At 37.0% G+C, this 24,943-nt stretch overlaps 2 protein-coding genes across 3 annotated transcripts in view; one reads left to right on the top strand and one right to left on the bottom strand.

The window, feature by feature from the left end:
- The first annotated feature begins 111 nt into the window (after window positions 1–111).
- Window positions 112–21,919, top strand: UBR7 (ubiquitin protein ligase E3 component n-recognin 7). The gene is made up of 11 exons (XM_081344750.1): window positions 112–432; window positions 3,201–3,334; window positions 5,490–5,550; window positions 6,767–6,862; window positions 7,604–7,657; window positions 8,110–8,215; window positions 10,449–10,615; window positions 11,297–11,422; window positions 12,665–12,827; window positions 14,216–14,277; window positions 16,004–21,919. Exons 1-11 carry the CDS (start codon window positions 250–252, stop codon window positions 16,094–16,096), a joined length of 1,245 nt encoding a protein of 414 aa, XP_081200876.1. The 5' UTR covers window positions 112–249; the 3' UTR covers window positions 16,097–21,919.
- Window positions 19,165–24,943, bottom strand: part of BTBD7 (BTB domain containing 7) — a 71,135-nt gene continuing 65,356 nt past the window's right edge. For both annotated transcript variants that reach the window (XM_081344683.1, XM_081344684.1), the window contains one exon: window positions 19,165–24,394. In XM_081344683.1, coding sequence (XP_081200809.1) covers window positions 23,597–24,394 — 798 coding nt within the window. In that variant the 3' untranslated portion in view covers window positions 19,165–23,596. The remainder of the gene's footprint in view (window positions 24,395–24,943) is intronic.

Below are 24,943 nucleotides of genomic sequence, written 5' to 3'. Positions count from 1 at the left end.
AGGAGGAGCGCGTCTCGGCGTGCCTTGGCCTCCGCCTCCGTTTCCCCTTCGTGATTGGCTGTCGCCGCTGACGCGCGGAGGGCCCCGCCCCTCCCTCCCTCCCCGTTTGTTTCTTCGTCGCGACTGGTTTTTTCCGCTTCCGGTATGCGCGGAACCGTCGCCTGGCGGCGGGCTTGGCGTTTTCCCGCCTTTTCCTCCTCCGCCTCGGGCTTTTGACGACGGAGCCAGAGAAGCGGCTACGTCAGGGGGATGGAAAGGGCGACGGTTGCTTCTAGCTCGTCAGAAGAGGACGGCGGCGGCGAAGACGGGGACAGGAACGCCGAGGAGCCCGTCGTGTCGCTAGCCGAGGTGCTGGCCGAAAACGAGGAGTTGGAGAACGAAGCGCGCGCCGTGCTAGGCGGGAGCGATCACGAGCGCTGCAGTTACTCTCAGGTGAGAGGAGGGCGGGGCTGGCTAAGGCCGGCCTGGTGGAAGGCTCGCTTCTCCAAGGCCAGGGGTAGGCAACCTCGGCTCTTTTATGACTCATGGACTTCAACTCCCAGAATTCCTGAGCCAGCCAAGCTGGCTCAGGAATTCTGGGAGTTGAAGTCCATGAGTCATAAAAGAGCCGAGGTTGCCTACCCCTGTCCAAGGCGCTTGAGAAAGCTGCCTTTAACCTCTTGCCTTCAGTTATGTCGGACTTAAAAAACTTTTTTTTCCCCTCCCATTTTTAGCCCTGTCAGATTTTCGAAGACTGTCCGGACAGCTCCCTGCACGTATTACCGTAGCTTGGTAACTGAGAGCGGGGAAATTCATGGGGAGAATGGCAGGGTTTGGCTTGCCATTGCGCCTTCCTAGGGCTGAAAGAGCGTGACTGGCCCAAGGTCACCCAGGTGGCTTTGTGTCTAAGGTGGGGCTGGAACTCGCTGTCTCCGGCTTTGTAGCCTGAGGTCTTCTTGATCGCTACAGCAACACGGACTACTGGTGGACTACCACTCTCTTATTCTTAGCCCTTAAAGTCAGTGTTTGTTGACAGTGGAGGATGGGAACTGCAGACCATAAGATCTGGGGAGCTCAGGGTAGGATCTGAAGACCTATTTATTCGAACAAGCCGGCCTGGCCTGATGGGGGATGGGTTGGGATTTTATTGTTGTTCTTATATCTTATTATTTATTGTTTTAGCTTGGGCCTTGTATTTAATTCTTTTTAACTTTTGTATCCTGTATTTTTATATGTGCCCTGTTCACTGCCCTGAGTCCTTCGGGAGAAGGGCGGTATACAAATAAAATTAACATTAACATTAACAATTTTAGGGGCCATGGAAGTAAGAGGTCCAGATTGTTGGGGGCAATAAGCTGACTTTGTAAAAATGCCAGTGTGTGTGTGTGTGTGTCCCAAAGCCCTAATAAGCAGGCATATACATAGAAGAGCCTTGGTGGAGCAGTGGGCTAATGCCTCCTTAAGTAACACCAGCTGCCTGCAATTAGTGCAGGTTCGCATCCCACCAGGCTCAAGGTTGACTCAGCCTTCCATCCTTCCGAGGTAGGTAAAATGAGGACCCAGATTGTTGGGGGCAATAAGCTGACTTTGTAATAATGCCGCTTGGGGGGGGCCAAAGCCCTAATAAGCAGGCATATACATAGAATGAAGGCTACTGCTAAGCACGTTGATTTGTGCTTTAAATTGTAAGCCGCCCTGAGTCTTCGGAGAAGGGCGGGATATAAATGGGATTAAAAAAAAAAGAATGAAGGCTATTGCTAAGCACATTGATTTGTGCTTCTTAGATTGTAAGCCGCCCTGAGTCTTCCGAGAAGGGCAGGATATTTAGATTTTATTAGATTTATATACCGCCCTTTTCCCGTAGGACTCAGGGCGGTTTACAAGGTGTTTAAAACATCAATACAATACAAAAATTAAAAACCAATTAAAAATAATTAAATTCGATCCCATATAAATGGGATTTTTAAAAAAAACTTGACTAGCTGCTGCTGCTGCTGACAGTACTATAATTTATTTTTGGCTTATTGGCGATGGTGAGTATTGTGGTAAATTTAAAAGATAAGTTCGCAAGCTATTAGTAATAAACAGCAGTCTAATGAAAAAGGGAAGATAACCATATATTTGTGTGTGTGCGTGTGTGCAGGGGCATGCCTTTGAGTCATTGTTGACATGCAAACTGCTGTACTAGTCTCTTCAGGTTTTTTTGTAAAATTTGGGAAGTAAGATACCATTGCCTCTTTTTTAGGGCTGAGAAGGAATGACTAACCCAAGGTCACCCAGCTGGCTGGTGCTTAAGGCAAGACTAGAGTTCATAGCCTTCCAATTTCTAACCTTGTGTCTTAACATTGCACAAAATTGGCTCTTTAAAGCTCAGATCAGCCAAGAAGATATTGTCACCTTTTTGATCTGTGGGTTTTGTTTTGTTAATATAATCAACCAATTATTATTCGCTCCAACAATAACTGAAATATGCTAAATTTCTGTATTTGTACTTTTAATTACAGTTTTCAGACTTTTTTTAAAAAAAGTAAATGCCAATCTTTTTAAATTATTTTCAACAAAAGAAGTTATAAGTTAAAATTACCAATGTATAATGGGCTATATAAACAGATGGATTCTACCATACAAAAACTTTTTGGTATAAAAAAAGGAAAAAGCCAAATAATAAAGTCACATCTGTCCTAACAAACACTCAGTATATACAACACTAATATTTCCTGTGTTTTTACATCAATAGCTTGGTACTGAGAATGGGGAAATTAAATATTAATTGTAAACTGTTTATATAATATATAACAAGTGGACAATAGAGTATATTTTAATGATGTGCCTCACAAAGAGTTGACAGGTAATTAAGTATTGCATATTGGGAGGTTTTTTGCATAGCTCCTTCCTTAACAGTAGGAGTAAAAGCTGAGTTATCTCTGTCAGATAACCAATTTCCATGATTATCTAACAGAGTATTGTTACTTGCTGTTCATCTACTTGTCTAAATGAAAATTAGTTATAATCACTTACTCCTGGTTGAATTAGGTGTAATATAAGTATAGTGACCTACGTTTTAGGACATGGTTACTGAAGAATTCTTTTAAATTTCCAGTAAGAATAAAACTATTTAACTTCTAGGATTCAGGTTTGTTGTCTTAGGATTTCTCTGTAAAAGCAAAATCTTAACATGGTACTTTTCCTGATTGTTTTCATTATTATGCTGTTGTCTTTAGGGTGCTGTAAAGAGGCAGGCGTTATATGCCTGCAGTACATGTACACCACCAGGTGAAGAACCAGCAGGGATTTGTTTAGCATGCAGCTATGAATGCCATGGCTCTCACAAGTTATTTGAATTATATACGAAAAGGTAAGCCAAGAGAAAATAAATTCATCATTTTTAGGCCAATTTATCAGTCTTCAGCTATTTAAATTAGTCCTCAACTTATAACAATAGTTGGGACTGGAACTTTGATCACTATAGTCATTATGTGAAATGTTAGATGACTGCATGTTTAGCAATGGCAGTTCCATTAACACTTGTTAGGCTAGGACAGTAGTACTGTTAGGTGAGGATCTCATACTTCTGCCCTGCCACACTTGCCTTCACTTCAGTTCGTCCCACCAGCTAATCTTGCCCCCTCATTCTATCCCTTTGGGTGCCTCACACTCTGTTTCATATCCCTGGTGCCACCGTGGTCACCCACTGCCCGCAAATGGCCTTTGCTATCTTCTGTGGATGGCCAAGTGCTGGGTGAAAGTGCAGCCGGGGATGCACACAGGGAGAGAAGGAAGAGGTGATGGCAGTTCCCTGGGTGGAGAAGGATTTATATATATATATATATATATATATATATATATATATATTTATATATATAAAATCAATCATATATATATGAATGATTCAGCCAATCAGAAGGCGAATAGCACATGATGTAGCCATTTAAGGAGAGGTGCTTGAGAACTCTCCCCAACTTCACTGCTTGTTTATCTATATGAGAGCAACCAGTGGATAAGCATTTGAGTTAGGCATTGCAGAGAAGAAAACAATATATTCCCCCAATGCAGAATTTCTGCATCAGCCCTGCATTCTATGTTGCATTTTGTATCTTTCCTTGTTCTTGCTTATAAATATTTAGTCTTTTATTTGAAAATACTGACTAGGAAAAATGAATCCCCCCCCCCCCGTGTGTGCTAGGAGCCACAAGGAAGATGGTGCACAAGTGGAGGCTTTTTAAGCCATGACTGAGGCATACAAGAGGAGCCTAGCGGTTTGGTGTCCAAGCACCCTGAAAAATACTCACACTGCCACATGCAGTAGGCCTGGGATTTCTAAGCAACTCAGTTCCTCTTGTGTGGCCTCTGGAGCCAGCTGCCCTTCAGTAGGCCTAGTGGTGGTGGATTGGTCACTGACCACAAGTATTGCCAGCCAAGACAGTATAGCTTATGCTCTAAGCCAGCATGTATGGATGGGTTCTACTGGAGCAATCCTCAGCACAGATGGCAGGGGAAGTGCTAGTGGCCATGAGATGAGAAGGGCATGGACCTATGTTTTTAAATCTTGATTGGGGGTGGGAGACCTGCTTCCTTGCCCATCTGCTTCCACCAGGATTCTGAATAGCTTCTGTTCCTAGGCATCATGCAAGAGGCCCCTTGCAACTTAGATATCTTAGTGCCCACAAAGATGCCCACATGCTGCCACATGCACTTGGGTGCTGGGATTCCTAGACAGATGGTCTCTTCTTATATACCTCAATCAAGGCTTAAAAGCCTGCAGCTGTGCTCCATCTTCCTTGCAGGCTCTGCCATACACACAGGGGGATTTCTTCATTTTTCCTTGTAGGTATTTGTGAAGAAAAGACAATTTTTCTAAGAGGAAAGAGGGGAAGGATGCAAAACACAGAGTGCAGGAATACGTGGTGGAACGCAAGGCACCCAAAAGGGCAGAGATGGAGGGAAAACAGGTGGGAGGGGGAGTTGAAGTGCAGTTAGGCCTGAATTTTGATCATGTGACCTTGGGGATGCTGCAACAAATGTTTGGTGAATGATTGTTAGTTGAGGATTGCCTATAGAATACAATTGCGTTTTTTAACAGAAGGAAAAACATAATTTTGTGACACTTTTTATTAGAGATTTATTGGACTCAGGGCATTATTACATCTGTATTTTAAAAGTGAAATGCTTAAGTAAATAGATATAATTTTCAAGTTCCTAATTTCCAGCTAGAGAAGAGTGCTACTTCACTACAAAATATAATCACAATCTATAGTTCTATGAGTTAAAAAGTTGTTTTGAAAGCTTCATGACATCTTTAGGATTATAACTGAAATTAGCTGTGTAAATACTTAAAGAGACATTTATTTTGGTTTGAAAAAAATGGATGGTAAATACAATTTAATAATTATAATTAATAATTTTTGAAGATGTTTTCCATGTATTATGAACATAGTTTGTAAATAGCTTGCTTAAGTATATGGAGATTATGACACCGTCTTTCAGAATTTGCCCTTTCTCCCCCCCCCCAGAAACTTCTGTTGTGATTGTGGAAACAGCAAGTTCAAAAATCTGAAATGCAAACTACATCCTGTAAGTATAAATGTTAGGTTTACATTTGAGAAAAAAATGGTGGCGAAACTTATTATTTATCTGATTTAAATTATAAAATCTTAACCCTAATGTAAGAGAAGTCGGAGGCTGCAAGAGGAATCCGAGCAGCTGGAATTACTGCCAAAGCAAGAACATAGAGATGTCCTTTTCACTTCCCAAATAAACTGTAGCAGTGACTATAAACTACAGCCCTTGAAGCTGTAGTTACTTTGGAATGCAGCAGTTGAGTAATTATGGGCATGCCTTGGTTCATTCAGGTAACAGCTACTTCAAGCTCTGCACAGGTTATCACTTGATTTCTGGGGCTTGGGATCTCCTACCCCCAATAATTTATGCTGGCCCAGTTAAAACAGGAAAAAATGGGCTCCTTCCAGATTCCCTCTTTCAAAAAGTATCATCTATAGGATTCTCAGAGGCAGCCCTTCTCTCTCTCTCTCTCTCTCTCTCTCTCTCTCTCTCTCTCTCTCTCTCTCTCTCTCTCTCTCTCTCTCTCTCTCTCTCTCTCTCTCTCTCTCTCTCCCCCTCCCTCCCTCCCTCCCCCCCCCTCTCTCTCTAATAGATAGATCCCCCAGAGAATTGCCTTGCCTTAAATTACTGGAACTCAATAAAACCATGGTTATTTCAACAGGCCTTTTAGAGGGAGTTGGTTTCAGAATTCTTCCTATGTAAGAGTATAAATTATGTGGATTTATGAGTCAATTGTATAGGAATAATACATTGTGTAATATTTATTGTTTGGCCCCTTGCTTTACTGTTTAAACATGTTTATGTGTGGCAGAATTGTAAGCCACTCAGTCAAATGATAATTAGAGTACCATATCAGCCTAGTAAAAGAGTAAACGAAAGCTAATTCAAAAAGTTGCTGTATGTTTTTCTTAATACATACCGGTACTACAGTTGACTTTGGGCCAGTCATCCTTCTCAGCCCAATCCACATCACAGAGTTGTTATTATGGAGAAAATAGGAAGAGGAAGGTATGTTGTATATGTTTGCCACCTTGACTCATTTAGTAAGAAGACCTAATTTTATTTTATACAATATTTGAATCTGCCTTCATCAAGGACAATTGATAAGGGTTATTGTCTTTCTCTGAGATGATTGAGGTAGGATGCACAGAGTAAATAAAATGCTTTCTATACAATTTCTTTTTGATTTATCTTCTATTTAAGGTACCTGTCTTACATTTTTTTTTAGGAAAAGGCAACAGTGAATCCAGCAAATAAATACAATGATAATTTTTATGGATTATATTGTGTTTGTAAAAGACCTTACCCAGACCCTGATGATGAGGTAAATTGTATTGCAATGATATGTAAAAGATGGAAATACATTTTGTGCAAATGCAGATCATAAGATGTAATGAATTTTTTTTTTATTATTCCTTTTCAAGTGAAAAACAGGATTTTTACATGTACAATTGAAAAATAAAAGACCACTGTAGTTTTATGTTTTGGATATTAGAAATAAGCCATTCTTAGAGAAATTAGATCCAGGAGCCTAGCTTATATTCCTGTTCTGAGGCTGTAATAAGATAAGACAGATACTATCTCTCAGGAATTTTATTTTCATTAAATTAATCACCCGGTGGTTTGAATATCTGTTACGTGTACTTTGTCCCAGAAATATTGAATAAGCTGCATGTGACATAGAAATGTATGTCTTTTTCCCAATCTGTGTAACCATCAAAAGTTATTTTAAAAATTTAGAGCTGTTATAAATACATTTCAAATTAATATAAATGCAAGTATTTACAAGGTTAGAAAGAAACAGTAATTAGATTTTTTTTGTGGTGAGTTGGGTTTGCTCCACATTCACTTTTTCAGTGTTGAAAGTTAAAAGTGGAATGAATATTCTTCAGTGACATGGAGCTTTAATGATATAAAATAAGCCCTTTGAACTGGAGTGAAGTGTGAACTGAAGTGTGTTGACAATATAGATAATTATTACATGTTCTCTGTAATTTCAAAGACCCGTTTCTCAAGTAAAAGTAATAGTATATTTTATAATATAGTACTATGACTCTATCTTTAGATTCCAGATGAAATGATCCAGTGCATAGTTTGTGAAGATTGGTTTCATGGAAGGGTAAGCAAATGTAACAAAATTGTATCATAAATGAAAAGGATTGGAAATATGTAACTTGTAAAAACCAGATTTTTCTTGCAGTCTTGAATGTTTCAGAAAATAGTTGCATAGATCCTTAAATAAGTGAATTCAGAATTTCAAAGCCATACAAGGTGTCCTTAATATCTGCATTAAAAACAATTTGGGCACTGAAATCTTTTAGTTTGAGAAACATTTAATAATATGTATGAATTACAGCCTTTTCAGGGAGTGATAGCTTTGAAAATAAAGCTAATATTCCAGCAAGTGTCTATAGTTTATGCCATATACACTGCATGGATTATAAAAACTTAAGACGAAAAACAAGAGCCCTAATTCTGTGATATTAGATCCCTTGTTCTAATTTTAATGAAGAGTCCTACTGTTTGTCAGTAATACACAATTGTTCTGCATTTCCATTTGCTTCTCCTCAGCATCTTGGTGTTGTCCCTCCAGATAGTGGGGATTTTCATGAAATGATATGTCAGTCTTGCATGGATCATTGCCCTTTCTTGTGGGCATATGCCTCGCGGTTAGCAGGTGAGGAAAAATAACAGTTGTTGTTGAGTTAATGTTTAATCCTGACCAAGTATCACAACTCAGTGAAGTGGAAGATTTTTGATTAGATGCTTTAATTTAATTGGCATGAGTGAAATATGCATTCATCTTGTTGTAGTTTATTAATTTAATGCATTGTTTGGGGTTAAATATCAAAGTTTTTATGATATTCAAACTAAAATTTTAATACTAAACATGCCTGCATGGAAAAGAATTCTGCCCTGAAAGTTAAATCTGACCAATTAGTCAGCTGCTTACTGGGAGTTGAAATGGGGCAGAGACCAAGAAACTATTTAGCTGGCAAATATTTTGCTCAAACTTCTATTTTATCTTTTGTAATTTTGTTTTGAAAATTTTCAGTTTATGGTTAGGGAGAAACAATCTTGTAAGAGATTGTATTCTCACCTAATGGTATCTGCAGTCATGTGAAAAAGAAAGTACACCCTCCGAGTTCAGAACATAATAAAAAAATCTCGTCCTTAGCCGTTCTCAAAAGTAGATAAATACAGCCTCAAAGGTACAGCAACACATGACACATTATACCGTGTCATCATTTATTTTACAAAAAGAAAGCCAAAATGGAGAAGCCATGTGTAAAAAAGCTAAGTATTGCTTATGATGAATAGCTTGTAGAACCGTCTGTAGCAGCAATAATCTGAAATAATTATTGCTTTCTGTATATGTACTTTCTTTTTCACATGACTCTATGTGAGTACGTCACTTACTCGAGTAACTTTGGCGTAATAAGGATTGGTTTGTTGGAAGAAAATAAAGATAAGCATTTGGGCTTCTCTACTATGGTCCAGCAGATAGTCCTTAGTCTTTATAATTCAGCAAAATATATATTACTGAAGAAATATTTTTTTCTAAGGCCCTGTGATATTAGATCACAGCTATTGTTCTGTACCAGCCTGCTACCGGCCCTGCAGAAAAGGCAGGGACAACCCCTTTTACAAGAAGGCAAGAGGCTGGAATTATGCCTGCCAAATTTATTGCTACAAAAACAAATAGAACAAGACACGAACCAAGAAACAGGAGCTTTTCAAGCGGATGCCTTCAGCAAACCAGCCCTCCCACGCATTCCCCCTTAAATACAGTTCAGGGCGTGGCTTCTCTCTGCCTCCTTCCGAGGAGCCCCATTGCCTTCCTCTGTTTACTCCTGATTGACTGCTTCCTGCGTCGGGCGTCCTTGAACAGGGCCAGCTGTGGGTCATCTTCATCCACGCTGTCAGGCTCACACGGCTGGGTCTGTGTTGTGACCAGGTGAGAGGGGCCTGGCTGAGGGCTCTCATCAAGCTGTCCAACCCCCTCAGCAAGCTCTTCAACACCCCCCTCCTCCTCCTCCTCTGAGTCGTCCGACCCAACTGCCGAACCCACAGGCTGACCCTGAATCACAACAGCTATGACAGGTTTTACTGCTTTCTGATGGTTCTGAATATAGGTGCCTAGTACCATGTTGTAAAATATTAGGTACAGGCTTATTAAATGACAACATTTAATTTTTTATTAAAAAATTACATTTCAAGTTAATTAGCTGTATTTTGACAATTTTTATGTCATTAGAATGTTGCAAGAGAAAGACTTGAAAACGTAGCTTAAATATTATTACTGCATAAAAACATGAGAAGGTGAAGAGGTGAGGTAGTTATCCAATACAATAGTTTAGTTATATGTTATTCTGAGGGAAAATTGTATTGAGAAATTGGACACTATTGTTAAAATAAAGCATGAAAATAATCAGATATAATTCAAAGAAGCACCTGTTTCATTATTTTTCATAATGTCAGTGAAGATGATACAGGGTCTTGAGGACATAGCATTAAACTAATGGAATATAAATTTATATAACTAAGTTTGTTATTGAGAAAAATGATCAAAAACTATATATTGGATACTCAAATATTTGGATATACGATACTGAAAATTCAAAAGGTTTTGCAAACTTTTAAACATCACTCTATAAGAGCAGTAGTCTACACTTCATTAAAAGATGTGGATTATTATTTGTAATTGCAATACTTTCATTAAAAATGTCTTTTTGGAGATAGAATATAAATAAATGATCGTGTTATCATGTGACATTGTTTCCTTTTTAGCAATGTTAGTTTCATTGTTTACACTGATATTTAATTATGCAAAGTTATTTTAGCTAATTGAGGTAGAAATAGCACTTACTATAGTTATTCTAATAGGTCAAGGTGTCTATTTCTTGTAGTTCCAACTGTGACCAAAGTTATTGCTGCAGCTGATAATGGAACTGTGCTGAATGTTGAAGAAACTGAAATAATCAAAAATGAAAACAGTGTAGATCAAATGAAGACTGAAGATAAAACAATACAAATTAATGAACCATCTACCAGTTCTGGCAATGAATGTTCAATGGTAGGTCCTGTATTTCTTGTTTTGCACCATATTATTAAAAGCTGTAATTCTGACCTCATGATATTCCTGGCTGCGTCGTTGCCATGATATATATTAAGTAGAGTCATGTAGCCTAATCTAATTTATGAGAGTTTGGTGTAGTAGTTAAGGCACGGGAGTAGAAACTGGAAGATCATGAGATCTAATCCTGCCTTGGGCATAAAGCCAGCTGAGTGATCTTGGGTAAGTCTCTGAGCCCTAGGAAGCAGGCAGTGGCAAATGATTGTTGAAAATCTTGCCAAGGAAACTGCAAGGATAGTTCAATGTCGTTAGGAGGCAAGACTGACTTGAAGGCACCCCCCCCTCCCAAAAAAATCTAATTCACACAAATACCTAATGCTGCCTGGAAGTGGATAGAACTATAGCATTTGAGTTCATAAATCCCACCCCATACATTATCTGTCTTTTTTTGTTTTCATGCATTTAACTTAAAACTATGAGAAGGTTTCTGTTAATTAGTTGAATACATTTACCAAACTCTTCTGATATGGAATATGCCTTTCTAAAATTAGCTATATCAATGTGCAGGTGAAGAACTGCATAGTATTATACTATAAACAATAAATTTGGAGTGCTAAACAGACTGGAATGAGCAAAGGATAAGGAAATTAAATAGCACTGGTAACTTTTATTTTACTGCAGCCAATTAAGAAAATATTGGTGTGCAAGCTGCAAGAACTTCAAGCCAAGCAGAATCTGAAACAAAATACAGCCACCTTCTGGCCACACAACTGGCGAAGCAAATTGTGCACCTGCAAAGAATGTGTGGTATGAATTTTTAAATTGCCGTATCTTATATGAGCTGTTGAAGAATATATAGTTCTTTTCTGAAACAATTGCCTGGGAAATAAGTGTATGATCTGTGCTGATCTGGTTGAATTTATTCTTTTTTCAACACCTAAATGGGACTGCTTTTTCATTTTTTTTCCAGGGGGGGGCTGTTTCTGCTTGAGGAGGAGAGGCTAGTATATGTTTGTAATTTTATGTCTACCATTTTAAAAAGATTTTTAAATGCCACCTTTATTATTTTTATAAATAAAAATATTTTCTCCACAAGAACAACCTTGTGAGATGGACTGGGCTGAGAGAGAGTGACTGTTCCAAGTCACCCAGCTGACTTTCATGCCTAAGGAGGAACTAGAACTCACCATCTCCTGGTTTCTAGGTCAGCACCTTAACACTAGACCCAGCTGGTTCTCTCAGTTCATCTTAAATTCATTGTCTTCCTTTTTGGAAGATAAAAAAAACACCTGGCAGTAAAAACTGAAACCTTGTAAAAGATTTCACATGGTAGAAATATGTCTTTAAAACATAGTACATTAGAAACATATGAGTGTTTATGTTTTGTTCTGTCATTTGAAAATCTACATAACCAATCACTTTTAGAGATTTGTCTCATGTAAAATTTTATGAAAAGGTGGGGGTAAAGAAGTATTGTGTGTAGGGATTTTTGACTTTGCTGTTAGAATTTATACATTTATTGTAGAGCCACAGTTGTTTGTTTCTCCATTCATAAGCTTGCTAGAGTTGTTTTGAACTGCTTACCGTATGTTTGCTTATCACAAAGTTATTTTTCCCCCATCTCACTTCCTTTTACACTATTTTAAAGCTATTTATATGCTCTCATATGTGCTATTAATAATAATAATAATAAATAAACCTTTATTGTCAAAGTACAACATGTGTACATTGAGCCTCCCCCCCCCCGTGCTCTCTCCCCCCAACACACAGTGACAACAAACCCTCCATCCCACCACACTATGTGAACCAACTACACCACACACCGGCCTCCCAAATCAATTCTGCATAAGATTATGTCTCATTTAAAAGCCTAATAGCCCACGGATAAAAAGTATTTTTCAGCCTGTTGGTACGGCTGGCTATATTCCTATATCTATTGCTACTTTTTTTAAAAAAATGAATTTGAAAAAATGAATTTGCTTCTATTTTGGATTCATAAAATATTTTATAAATTAACATGTACAGTGAGAGTAATTTCTTATTCTTCAGAAAATGTATTCTGATATGGAAGTCCCATTCCTAACGGATGAATGTGATACTGTCTTGGCTTATGAGAATAAAGGGACAAATGACCAAGAAGCAGATAGAAGAGATCCTCTAATGGACACACTTAACAGCATGAACAGAGTACAGCAGGTAGAGCTCATCTGTGGTAAGTAATTAAATGAGAAATAGTCTGGATAGGCTTTCACTTTTTGTAGGAAAATAGAATTGGGAAAGAGGTTGATGCTCTAAAACATTTTTGTTAGTGATAGTGGTGAATATCTGTAGCTTGGATATAGGATGAGGTTGGAGGTTTGTTCTCTGACCTTGTGGGTTGGTTTCCTAATGTTTTGTTACCAGGCTAATAACATCTTCATCAGAATTTAGGGAATGTGAGAGTTGGTGTTCTTTTGCTTATAAAGGCTTTGTGTGGTCAGTAGGTCTTGTGATGGAAGGATCATGTCAGGTGAGGATCTTGTGATGGGTCAGGTGTGGGTCATTTCAAGTGAGGGTTTTGTGAACCAGAATCCATTAACATTGGCTGGCAATCATTTGCCACAATCCCCAATCCCTAATTGTTACCCACACTGACACCAAGCAGTATCAATTATATTGGAGCAATACAAGAATCATTAGCCACATTACCACCCGCCACGCGTGTGAGTTTATCGAAGCCTGGCACTCTACAAGCAATTTCATCGATAAACCTACAACCAACCTCTGAATCCCTGAGAATTCAAATCAACCGTACAGCTAACCAGCAACATCAATGTCCTTCAACCAACTCACGCAACGCCCATCACCAGCACTTCACCTGCCAATGACCCTCACCTGAAGTGACCTCCCCATCACCTCAACTGATATGACCCACATCTGAACCCTTACAAAATCCATTACAAAACACTCACCTGATGTGTTCCACACCTGACCCATCACTAGACCCATCACAAGACCCTCACTTGATGTGACCCTCCCATCACAAGATCTACTGACCATACAAAGCCCTTATAAGCAGAAGAATACCAACTCAGACATTCCATAAGTTCCACTGAAGATGTTACCCAGCCTGGTAACGAAACATTCGAAAACCAACCCATAAGCTCAGAGAATGAATCTCCAGCCACATTTTTGTTAATTTAAAAAAATCAGCCCACAAAAACCTAATACAATATTGTTCATGGTAGTTGACTAAGAATATTGGTTTAGGGCTATTGAGTCAGAAGAAAATTCTGCTGACTTTACCAAGTCTTACTCTTGAGTAAGAATTTATAAGATTGTCCTTGTAGTATACTGTCAGCAGCAATCTATCAGAAATGCTTAACTTAGATAAGCTAAGTGTCCTTCAGCAATAAGGAGTATGGAGAATTTTTTATTTATAAATAATAAATACCCCACAAACGTACAGGGAAGTAGAGGGGCAGTATAATTGTAGTATAACTAAAGCAATACTTTGTGGGGGGGGGGACATTTTTAAAGCTGATTGACATGCCACAAAGGAGGAAAAAAAAGTCTAATATAAATACACAGCTACAATAAAATCATTTTTATTTGGTTCAGAGTACAATGATTTGAAAACAGAATTGACAGACTATTTGAGAAGATTTGCAGATGAAGGAACAGTAAGTATACAATATCATTTAATACTATTAAGATATTCTTTGAATGGTTTAAAAATATAGCCGTCGTTATCTGTGACACTTTGACAAACTGCATATATGGATCTCCAGCTGTATAAGATAAGTGAGACTGTTAGGGCCCTTTTTCATATTTGAGAAATAAATATGCTGCTGTTACCCATATAATTTGGATTAATAATAATCATCTGGAAAATGCACATCTTACGCTCTTTAGATAAACTGTATTTCCAGTGCTTTCCCCTCTTTTCCCCCTTAAGAGCCAAGCAGGAATGTACTACCAGTATCTCTAGAGCGTGGATAAAATGTATTCCAAGCTAGGCAAAAAGATTAGATTTTCACCTCAATACACTTCAATAAAGAATTCTATAGGGAAGAGTAAGAAATGGTCAGTTACTAAATAAAATAACACAGAAACATTGTTTTTATTACTTGAGGTCTATCAAACATATTTAGGCATTCTTACAGGGTGATTCCATAATTCCACAGCATCTTCTGGTCTTCGCTCTCTGTTAACTGCTTGAAGCCAAAGCAGGATCATTGAGCAAATGTTCCAAGACCTTGGAGTAGCTTCCAAAGAGGGAACATTAAGCTGACCAATCAGTATTTTGGATGACCTTTTGTCAATCTGCCCAGTTTTAGAAATATTCTACAATTCTGTTTGGTATAATGCTGTTGCTAATCAATATCAGATTCATGGTAGTTTGGTCTGAATATGCCTAGCTGTGTCCTTTGTTAGAGCAGTGGTCTGAAAATGGGGAAGAGAAGCTTGAACTTCTCTCAATTAGCCATAGATGATTATGAAAGTATACAGATTTAAATTAAAATCAGAAGACTTATTTGCAAATTAGAAACAAATGTAACAGACTTTGTAGCAATTAAGTACTATTTGATAAGTAAACTTATGATTATAGAAGATATTCAAAATTTGTTATTTGAGTTGCTAGTTCTGTGTTCATGAGGATAGCAGAATTGGAACATTGAGGCTTACTGTTTTTAAATCTAGCAGTTGAAATGGAGAGACCTGCTGTTTGTCTTTTTGATAAAATACCTCAAGTATCTGAGGTGCAGAAGTCTTGTAAAATCTCAGAGCTTCCAAATTTTCTTGGAACTCCAAGAAAGGGAATGGTGGAAATATAAATAGTAAAAAGGTATCCATTCTCATTACTTTAGTTTGCTGCTTAGTTTCCTCTTCCTGCTTCTGTTGTAGTAGATTTGAAATAAATTTGAAAATTAATATAAATGAAATGACTATATATAAAAGGTAGTAAGATGATTTTAAGTGTATTGCACCAACAGAATTTTGAATAAAGTTGAATCAACCGACATTGATAAATTAAAATCTGAAGGATGCTTAGAAAAAATCCTGTATCCTGTTCTAAGTGACACAGTAGAATTGAGTTTTTAATGATTCAAGTTCAAAAATTCTATATTGCAGCATCCTATTGAAGGTATTTGACTAAACTATAGCCACTTTAAATATCACATAATGCACTGGAAATTTGACAAGTTTCCCCACCCCTATGATTCTTTGAAAATTTTTGAATTTTGATATTGATAAATTTTGAACATTTCTTGTTTTGGTTAGATTGGTGCATTTGAGTTTGTATTCTTAAACATCTAAATATAACTATTGAAACATCAGTGAAATGTTTTATAGTTTAACATTCATACTACTGTCCTGTTTTATTTATTTATTTTTTGTCAACAGGTTGTTAAACGAGAGGACATTCAGCAATTTTTCGAGGAATTTCAATCGCGAAAGAGGAGGAGGGTAGATCAAATGCAGTACTACTGTAGCTAGACTAGATTGAAAGTCTTAAAAGACTACATATATGGCTGTCTCTGCTAAATTCTGGGTTTTCTCTCCCAATTTAAATCTAACTTCTTGTTCATCTTGATTTGTCTCCTAGAAGGCAGCATTTATTATTTGTAGCCACATGCGTACATCAATTCCTAGTAACTATACTGAGAAGTGAAATTATGGATTCACAGAATGTCACTTGTGTCAAAGAAAGAGCTGGTTAGTTTTCAGAAGATACTTATTTAGAAACTATACTGATCACCTTTTGAGACAGTATAGGTAACAATATTTTTATGACTTAAAGGAAAAATCTAGATAGAGGTCTTAATGGATTAGCATTCAGGGTCACGGTATTCCTTTCTCAAAGACTTATTTCAATGCAAGATTTCTGCTTGGTTTTAGGGCATTCATTATGATATATTCTGCTAGCTGTTGCTATTAAAAGGCCAATTTGGATCATTTATGGCTTGCTGAAATAGTTGAAGTACAACTTTTAGCTATAATTAGACATTCATGACTGTTGAATGAATATGACTGAGGCCAGAGTATGTATTATAAACAGCGGTTAACTGGTAGGCAATGGTAGTGCAGAGGCTTAGTGATATTATCACCAATATGTTTTGACTGCCAACACAGAATGTGTAAATTGCTTTTGGGTAGGTCACAATTATCAGGTTACGTACTGACTTTTTAAGAATGAAAGGAGTATCTGAAACTGACATAATGTAATTGTAAATGTTTAGGAAGAGCAGCCCACAAAACTATTTACCAAATTTTAAAATATGGCCATGATCTTTTGTAATTATGTCAGAGAACACAAGCCCTTAATACTGCAGAGAATGTTTAAAACATCATTTAAGTGCGTCTGTTTTCTCTTGGTTAAATTTATCACCTAACTACTAGAAATTCACAGCAATCACATGCTGTATACCAGTACCTCAATAAAATGGTATTTTAATGTTTTAAGTTGGTGAGTGTTGTAATAGCAAAGGCTAGTTCTAAACATTAAAACTTGAAAGCACATTATGCATTTGCTCATCTAGTAGGATATTTCAATCCAATTCCTATCATCACAGAAAGCTCATTGGTTATGATTTTTCTCATATTTTAAATTTAAGAGTCACTGCCATAGCCATAAGATAGCCTCTTGAGTGCAGGGTGGTTTTATATTGCTCTTAGAATGGTATGAAAAATAAGAAACATGATTTTCATGAATGCTACTGTACATGCCAGATTAGAATTAATAAGCAATTGTCTTACATAATTACAGAGAATTTTTTAAGAGTAAGTGACCCAGTATGGTAAGTATGCATTGAAGAAGCGCTAGCGGACAGAATGTTTCAATTTCAGCAGTCTTTGTTGACATAAGGAGAGCCCTCCAAGTATTGCCAAACTGCAATTTATTGCATTTTTTTTTACTCCTGACAAACATAATAGGACAGAAGGAAATAAAAATCTATCCTTGCTGGAGAGCAATACCAAACAGAAATTACCCCAATAAACCTGAATTATGACTGGTTTAGGATATTAAAGTGCCAAATGATTATTTTTTCTACTCTATCCAGTAAGAAATCTAAAGTCCACACATAAATCAACCATTAGATCTAAGCAAACTGTAATATAATTCAATTAAATTCATCAATTACAGATTTGTAACCGTTTGATGTTACAAATAGGTAATCACTTTTCTACAGAATAACCTGCACCAGCACATACAAAATTTTCATGAACAAATATGTCTTTTCTTAGTTGTCTCAAAAGATTTATCGTTACAGGTTCTTCTTTCCTATTTTTGTATTTGGACACTCCTCATGTTACTGTTTTGATTATAAGCTTTGAGTAGAATGCAGTAATGAGGGGAATGTTTGGTACTCTAGAGTCATCTCAAATGCAAGCAATGCAGGCTGGAATGCCTACCATGACATCCTTTGCAAAATTTACTACTGTCTGTGAGACTGTTTAAATCCTGGATATGCTAATTTGTTATGTCATCCTTTCTTGAGGTGAAGTATAACCAGTAATGGCATAATAGTAGGATCATTCATGGAAAGGAAAATGCTTTGTTTCAGATCAGGAACAAACCATCACATTCCATTAATTCTGCCAAGCCTTTGAGATCAGCTGCAGTTGACCAGGGACAAAAGACTGAATAATGTATGAGTTTGGGCTAAAACAAAATTCAAATATACAGAATGATTCTACAAGGAAAGTAGGGTAAGGCTGGTGTGCATCGTTTCCAGCAGTTCCCAGTATGGCATATCCCACCTACTTCTCCAAATCTTCCCAGTGCTTTCCCTTCAATTACTGCTTCCAATATCCTTAGCTCTTTTTCCCCGCCCTGTATCACTTCATCTCAGAACAAAACCATCCATTTTGTTTCACATATGGGCCAAAGCGTGCTTCAGTTTGGATATGGATTACTTGAAAAAAAAATATGCATCTATATTACTACAATCCTGTAAGTGGCTTGACTTAATGACTGGCCAGAAATCAAGCGAGCTCCATAATAAACACTTGAACAGGATAAAGAATACATTTCATTAAGGCAGCTTTGATAGTCCATGATTCTTAAGGCAATTCAATTAGTTTGAATATTGTAAAGTCACTAAAAGGCAGAGTAGCCATTAATTGCTGGAGTGTAGAATAGTTAGCTTCGTGTCATGCAGTAAGTAATGACTCACAAAGAGAAACCCCTTTTAATCATCTTGCTTAAAAGTGAAATGAATGGTCTCAGGCTAGAAAACAAATCTGTCAGCCAGCATATAGAATTAGAACCAACAAAAATACGGGGCACTGAGTTAAGTTTTCTTCAGAACTCAACCTGAAAGTTAAACGACTAGTGCAAAAGATGAAAAGTGGACTTTAAAGAAAAATCCTGAAATTTCAGATGAGAGTTTTATGAATATACTGAAAAGCTTAGGTTGTTTCTTTATCTATATTCTGTGGCACACCTACCTCCATAACCTTCCCAATTATTTCAGAACACGTCTGCTTTTTCTTTTCCCTGCTTCTACCTTTAATGCTCATTATATGGCACTTGAATTGTTTCAAATAAAGATATTGCCTACTGTAATTCAGTGTTTTATTGGTACTTTTAAAGCATGCAGGTCATGAATATTATCGCAATATGTTTGGCCCATTCAAATTAATATGTGTCATACTCAAAAAGTTTCGAAAACTTAGTTTCACAGAAGCAGAACTTGGTAATGAAAAGTATGTTACACTTGCATTTTTCTAGACAAGCCATTTATTCGAAATACCAACTATATGTAGGATAAAGTCAGTGTTAACATGCTTCTCAGCAACAGTAGAAAAATAGGTGAAAACCTTTTTACAATTATAATGGTACTCAAAAGAGAAATGTATTGTTTTACAATGCATCACACAAGACTAGAATTCAATTCTAGGCGGTACCTAAATAAAAATTCTATTTTTCTTAAAAATAATTATGTACAATTGAAGCGTAAACAAATTTTACAAAGTACTGGTTATGCAGGTTGTAGAAAAAACACTTGCATAGGACATGAAGTGGGTTTAAGAAAATTTCTGAGCCTTTAGCATTGAAGGCACTTTTTATACCAGTAACAGCACGAGAATTTTATCATGGACACTTAACATCTTTCAGAAATACATACAAGTATAGAAACATCAGTTTTAATCCTTCAGCCTCCCCAACATTCCACAAATATCCATCCACCATATAAACAAACACACAGTCATTGGAAGTAACTAGAGTAAAAGTGGTATCTCCGGAACTTTTCAAAATAACTTACCTAACAGCTGGAAATGGTTTATATTTAAAGGTTAAAAAAAAAGTATTGAAAGAGAAGATATTAGCCCTTTTCCATTCCTTAACAGGCAGAAAAAGACTGAAGACAAGCTTAAATACAAGATATACTAAACGGCTAGCAGGGCAATTTTACTTTAAGCTTGCAGGACTACTACAAGAAGTAGCTTTGTAGTATTGCAAAAAACAAAAATTGTAAAACACATTGGGTTAATGTCAAAATGCCTTGTGTGGCACTTTACAATAGCAGCCCTTTGTCTTCTGAAAAATGCAGCTGACCACATACTGGTAACGCAGCATCAGCTCCTTGTACCTATGAAAGATTTAAACATTCTCAAATATTGTACATGCATGGAAATGGATCCCAGCTACAGTTTAAAACCCATTTTTCATTTGCAGGATGCATTCAAAACAATATTAACAATTATCTGAAGCTACTTTATGTTAGTTCAGCTACTATCTCTGCCATACATATGTGATTACAGAATAGTTGGGACTTCTAACAAATTTATCTAGTTATTAAATTTATTTGCCACCCATCTCATATCGAAATGACTCCAGATGGATTTATTCCAATACTTCATTAAGATTTTTTCAAAAAATGTACTGTGCTTTGAAAAATGGTACAGAATCATTTATTACAGTAACATGGAAGAGCTGAGATTTTGTTGATTGTGCCTCCTGCATTTTGAAGACAAAAGCTTTAAATACATCTCATGGTAAATTACCTGTTCACCAGAATGTAAAAATAATTTCAATTATGACACAATTTCTTTTACTAATTTGTTATTAGGCAAAATTGAGGGGGGAGGAAACTTGCGTTCCTGTGATTTATTGGGTCAGATATTTTTAAAAAATGTTTTTTTGCTTTTTGCAAACACAGGATAAAATCAAGATGACTTTAAAAAAGGGAGGGGTAGGTAGGATGAAATTCTTTATGCAAAGTCAGAAGAGTTACCTGGAGGACCACAGATAATTAGATGTAATTAAAACACACTAGTAATTAACAAAGCTCAAATGTTGATAGAGATTAATATTCCATTTATATGTGGCCCCGAGGAAAAGACAATAAGCCCGAATTCTGCAGCCTCTCCAAACTCTAGGTCTTCTGCTCAAATGGGAATATTTAAGCTTAGGTTGTTAAAGTAGTACAACAGTCTACTACAGAATTACCTTTATCTTAAACATTTCTTACAAATGATAGCTTACTTCATTTATGGAGTGTATGTTTTTATGCTCATAAGCTATTCCATAGTAAGAAAAAGTAAACAATCCAAATGAATTATATGAATCAATTCAATAGCTACTCTTGAGAGTGAAAATTTGTGCGAGTTTCTCATACATACATGAGGACCCAGATTGTTGGGGACAATATGCTGACTCTGTAAACCACTTAAAGAGGGCTGTAATGCACTGTGAAGCGGTATATAAGTCTAAGTGCTATTGCTACATCACATTTTACTAGTAAATTGGCTTGGTGTAGAGTTGGAAAAAAAGCTATTTGAAATAGAATGTTAATATAATCATAATCATAATAGTCAAGTTGGAAGGGACCTTGGAGGTCATCTACTCCAACCCCCTGCTCAGGCAGCAAACCCTATACCATTTCAGACAAATGGCTGTCCAGTCTCTTCTTAAATAGACTTTTCTATAGTTTGATTTGGGAGTGTACCCAAATCCAGGAAACTATCAAAGCAGCCCTATCCATGATCTCTACAAGCAAAGCCAATATACTGTACATAGATTGAATTTCATTTTTGAAAAAGGAAAGTTTTTCAGAAATCATAAGATTGGTGTGTGTCTGTGTGTGTGTGTGTGTGTGTGTGTGTGTGTGTGAGAGAGAGAGAGAGAGAGAGAGAGAGAGAGAGAGAGTGCTGCTACTGGAGATGACAAAATAATGGACTCTTATTTTTAACAGTGCCCAAACTGAAGCAAAGTATCATTCTTGAAACAAGTTTGACAGAAAACATGTTTAAATTCCAGATTATTAACAAGATGCTTGACAAGTGACAATAAATGATTATTTTATCCTCGGAGTGCTGTCTTATTATTTAACTTCTCACAGAATGTATTTTTTTCAGTTCACAAAGATGTAACACAATGTTGAAATTAATGTAATGTAAACTATCTGGACAGGGTATTCATTCTCATTCCTCTTTAAATAGTGTTTCCCCTTAAAGGGTCAAGACTGGGAAATAAAAGATTAGTGGAGACTTTTAAAAAGGAGCTCAGAAAAAATTAAAAACACTTAAACAAAATGTACATTTCAACAGTCTCAAGTATGGTATTTAAAAATAGATTTAAGGTTAGCTTACAATGTTAAAAAAGATTCAACGTTGCTAAGGTTCAAGTGATGGAAGAGCTGTATTTTAGAATCAACCACCATATCAAGTCAAGCCTTTGCTAGGTATTACCACACAGTGGTACTGAAATTTTTCCAGTCCATGAAAGAGAAATACGTGGCAAGTACCTGAAACAATGGACTGCTGAAATGGCCATTCTTAGTGGCAATAATCTATCAGCCCAGCATATCTACTTTGTATTCGTAAAACCCCAAAGAACCTCTATTTCAATACCTTTTAACCAACTTCAACTCCAAACTATTCAAGAGAGGAATGAAGAAATTAAGTGCTAAACTGTTTATAGCTCATTAAGTTGTAGACATTACTCTTCAATAAGCTTTCTGTCCACAAAACGAAGTATATATAACCTTACTAAAACCGCAGCCCTTGATTTCTTCAGAGGCAGAAAAAAGGCAGTAAGCATTCCTCTTGACTTCTCCGCTGAGGAGGGCTGTTCTACCAAAATGTAGCATTAACATCCATGTCAAATGGTAAAACAATTATTTTCTCGCCTTCTTATACTTACCCTCTATGTGTCTTTCTAAAATGAAGAATCAGAAAAGCACATCTACAGAACTCACAAATTTGAAGCACTAGTTGCACTATCACCAAGGGGCAAAGTCTTCAAAGTGTTCCCGTTCCAAAAGGAAAAGAATATTTTCAGAAATTGTGAAGGGACTTGTACTCCTCACTTTTAAAGAAAATCCTGGCCACAGATATTATTGAGCACTTGCTACATCAACAGCCTGAAACTTGGTAAACAGAGCTTACACATTAGACTGGATTTCTTGTATTAGTGGTAAAGCAGAAAGGTTACAAACCTAACCAGAGCAGTTTTGTAAGTGTGCTGTTCTTTGGAATTCCTATTGTCATTAAAAAATAAAGACAGATATTTTCATCATCTTGTAAGAAAATACATCTTAAGTATGCAAGTATGCAGCCTAATGCACACTGAATACTGGGAAATGATTTCTTTAAAAAAAAAAGACACTCAAAATAGTATGAACATACAGTCCTATAAAATATGACAGTAGAAGTTTAACATACCAATATAAAAATTAATAAAATTAATGTACAGGTGCAAAAGGCTACCTTTTATTTTCCTTTTTAAAGGTGCCAGTTAAAATATATTTTTGAGAATTTTAGCAAAATCTGTTGAAAACATAAACCCTGAAGCAGCATTCCAAAAAAACTGGGAGCATGCCATTTCTTAATGAAGCCATGTATATACAAAAATAATAATTAAAAAAATGATATAGGGGCTGGCATTGGAAAAAAAACAACTGGCCGGAGAAAATTTCAGGCCAAGGACTTCAAAGACTGATCTTTCACAAGTCTTAGGCACGGAGAAGAAGTGGAGGTGGAAGGTTTTCAGAGGGCAGATTTTTTGTATAGGAAGTCCGGAGACTTTCTTCCTCTACTCGCAGCCTCTTCTCTTTCCAGATCTGCATTTCTCTGGACTTCACTCTCCAGAGGCTCCGTGTTGGCCAATCTCCTGCTCGATGGTTCATTATGGATTTCTTCCCTGTACAAAGGCAGGGAAGGTCTGCTAGAGGTTAGGCCGTACGTTAAATCCGTTTCCATTTTTGTTCGTCCCCTTGCATGAACGGATATATTCCCAGGGTTCTCCTGGGCAGCCAAAGCCAAGTCCAACCGCTGGGGAGGTTGTTCTAAGACATTGAGGTGTATCGTTTCATTTTTTTGTCTGTGTGAATGCCCTTCTTGAGAAAGTGCATAGTCTCTCCTAGGATCTTCTAGGTTTTTAGGAGAGATGTGATTAGGTAACTGAGTGGTTTTTAAGCCGTTGGGTGATGCTTTATTGTGGCTATATAAATCTGGGCCAAAATAGATACCTTGGGAAGGTGAAGGGATGTGCCTGGCAAGGGAAGGAGTAGAAGGCCTGCATGCAGCATTTGAGAAATCATAGAAATCAGGATATTCCTGTTGATTCTCTCTAGGATCCAGTTTTTGCTCAGCTGAATGTTTCTTCCGTGAACTATGTATGTGCCTTGTCTGAATGCATGAAATGTGCTGAGGTGGTCCTGGTGTAACTTCCGGAACAGGCTCTGTGTCCACTGTAAGCTCTGGCAGCCTCCTGTCCTTCAGAGACATAGTTGACACACCCATTGCAATATCCGGCATTAGCTCATTGAGAACAGGCTGAATACCCTGAAAAAGAGAAAATCAATTTCAACTTGTGCTGTCATCTTGCTGTGCCAGGACTGCATTGCCCTACAAAAATCCAACATTACACAGTTTAAAGTCTGACATTCAACTTGCCCTGTTTTATACATCATATTGTATTTGCTTTTTCAAAGCTAATAAGAAATAATTATTCATAAACTATATAGTACTTTATACTAATGTTTATATAAGACGTTAGCTTTTGAAATCAAAGGCTCTGATTTGAGCACAAAGAATTGAGGCTTTCTAAGCAAACTAGTTAAAAATTCACACATGACACAAACATAGTTGTATTAATGTAGAAAAAGTGAAATAGCCCAAAATCTTACCAAAAGCAGAACTTTTGTATAGTCCTATGTGCAGGCCTGTCAATTTTGTGTGTTTCCTGTAGAGATGCATTTTGGATTGCTTATTAATGGGAAGCTCCTACTGAATTCATTAATTCAATAGGCAGATTCTAAGAAGTAATAACTGTACATAGAATGCTTTATGATTTGTTGATAATAGAGGTAACACTGGTCAGCAACAAATCTA

The sequence above is a fragment of the Vipera berus genome (assembly GCF_964194415.1).
Source record: "Vipera berus genome assembly, chromosome: 1".
NCBI classification, from domain to species: domain Eukaryota; kingdom Metazoa; phylum Chordata; class Lepidosauria; order Squamata; family Viperidae; genus Vipera; species Vipera berus.
The sequence above is the reverse complement of the archived record's forward strand: the minus strand, read 5'-3'. Positions and strand labels throughout refer to the sequence as shown.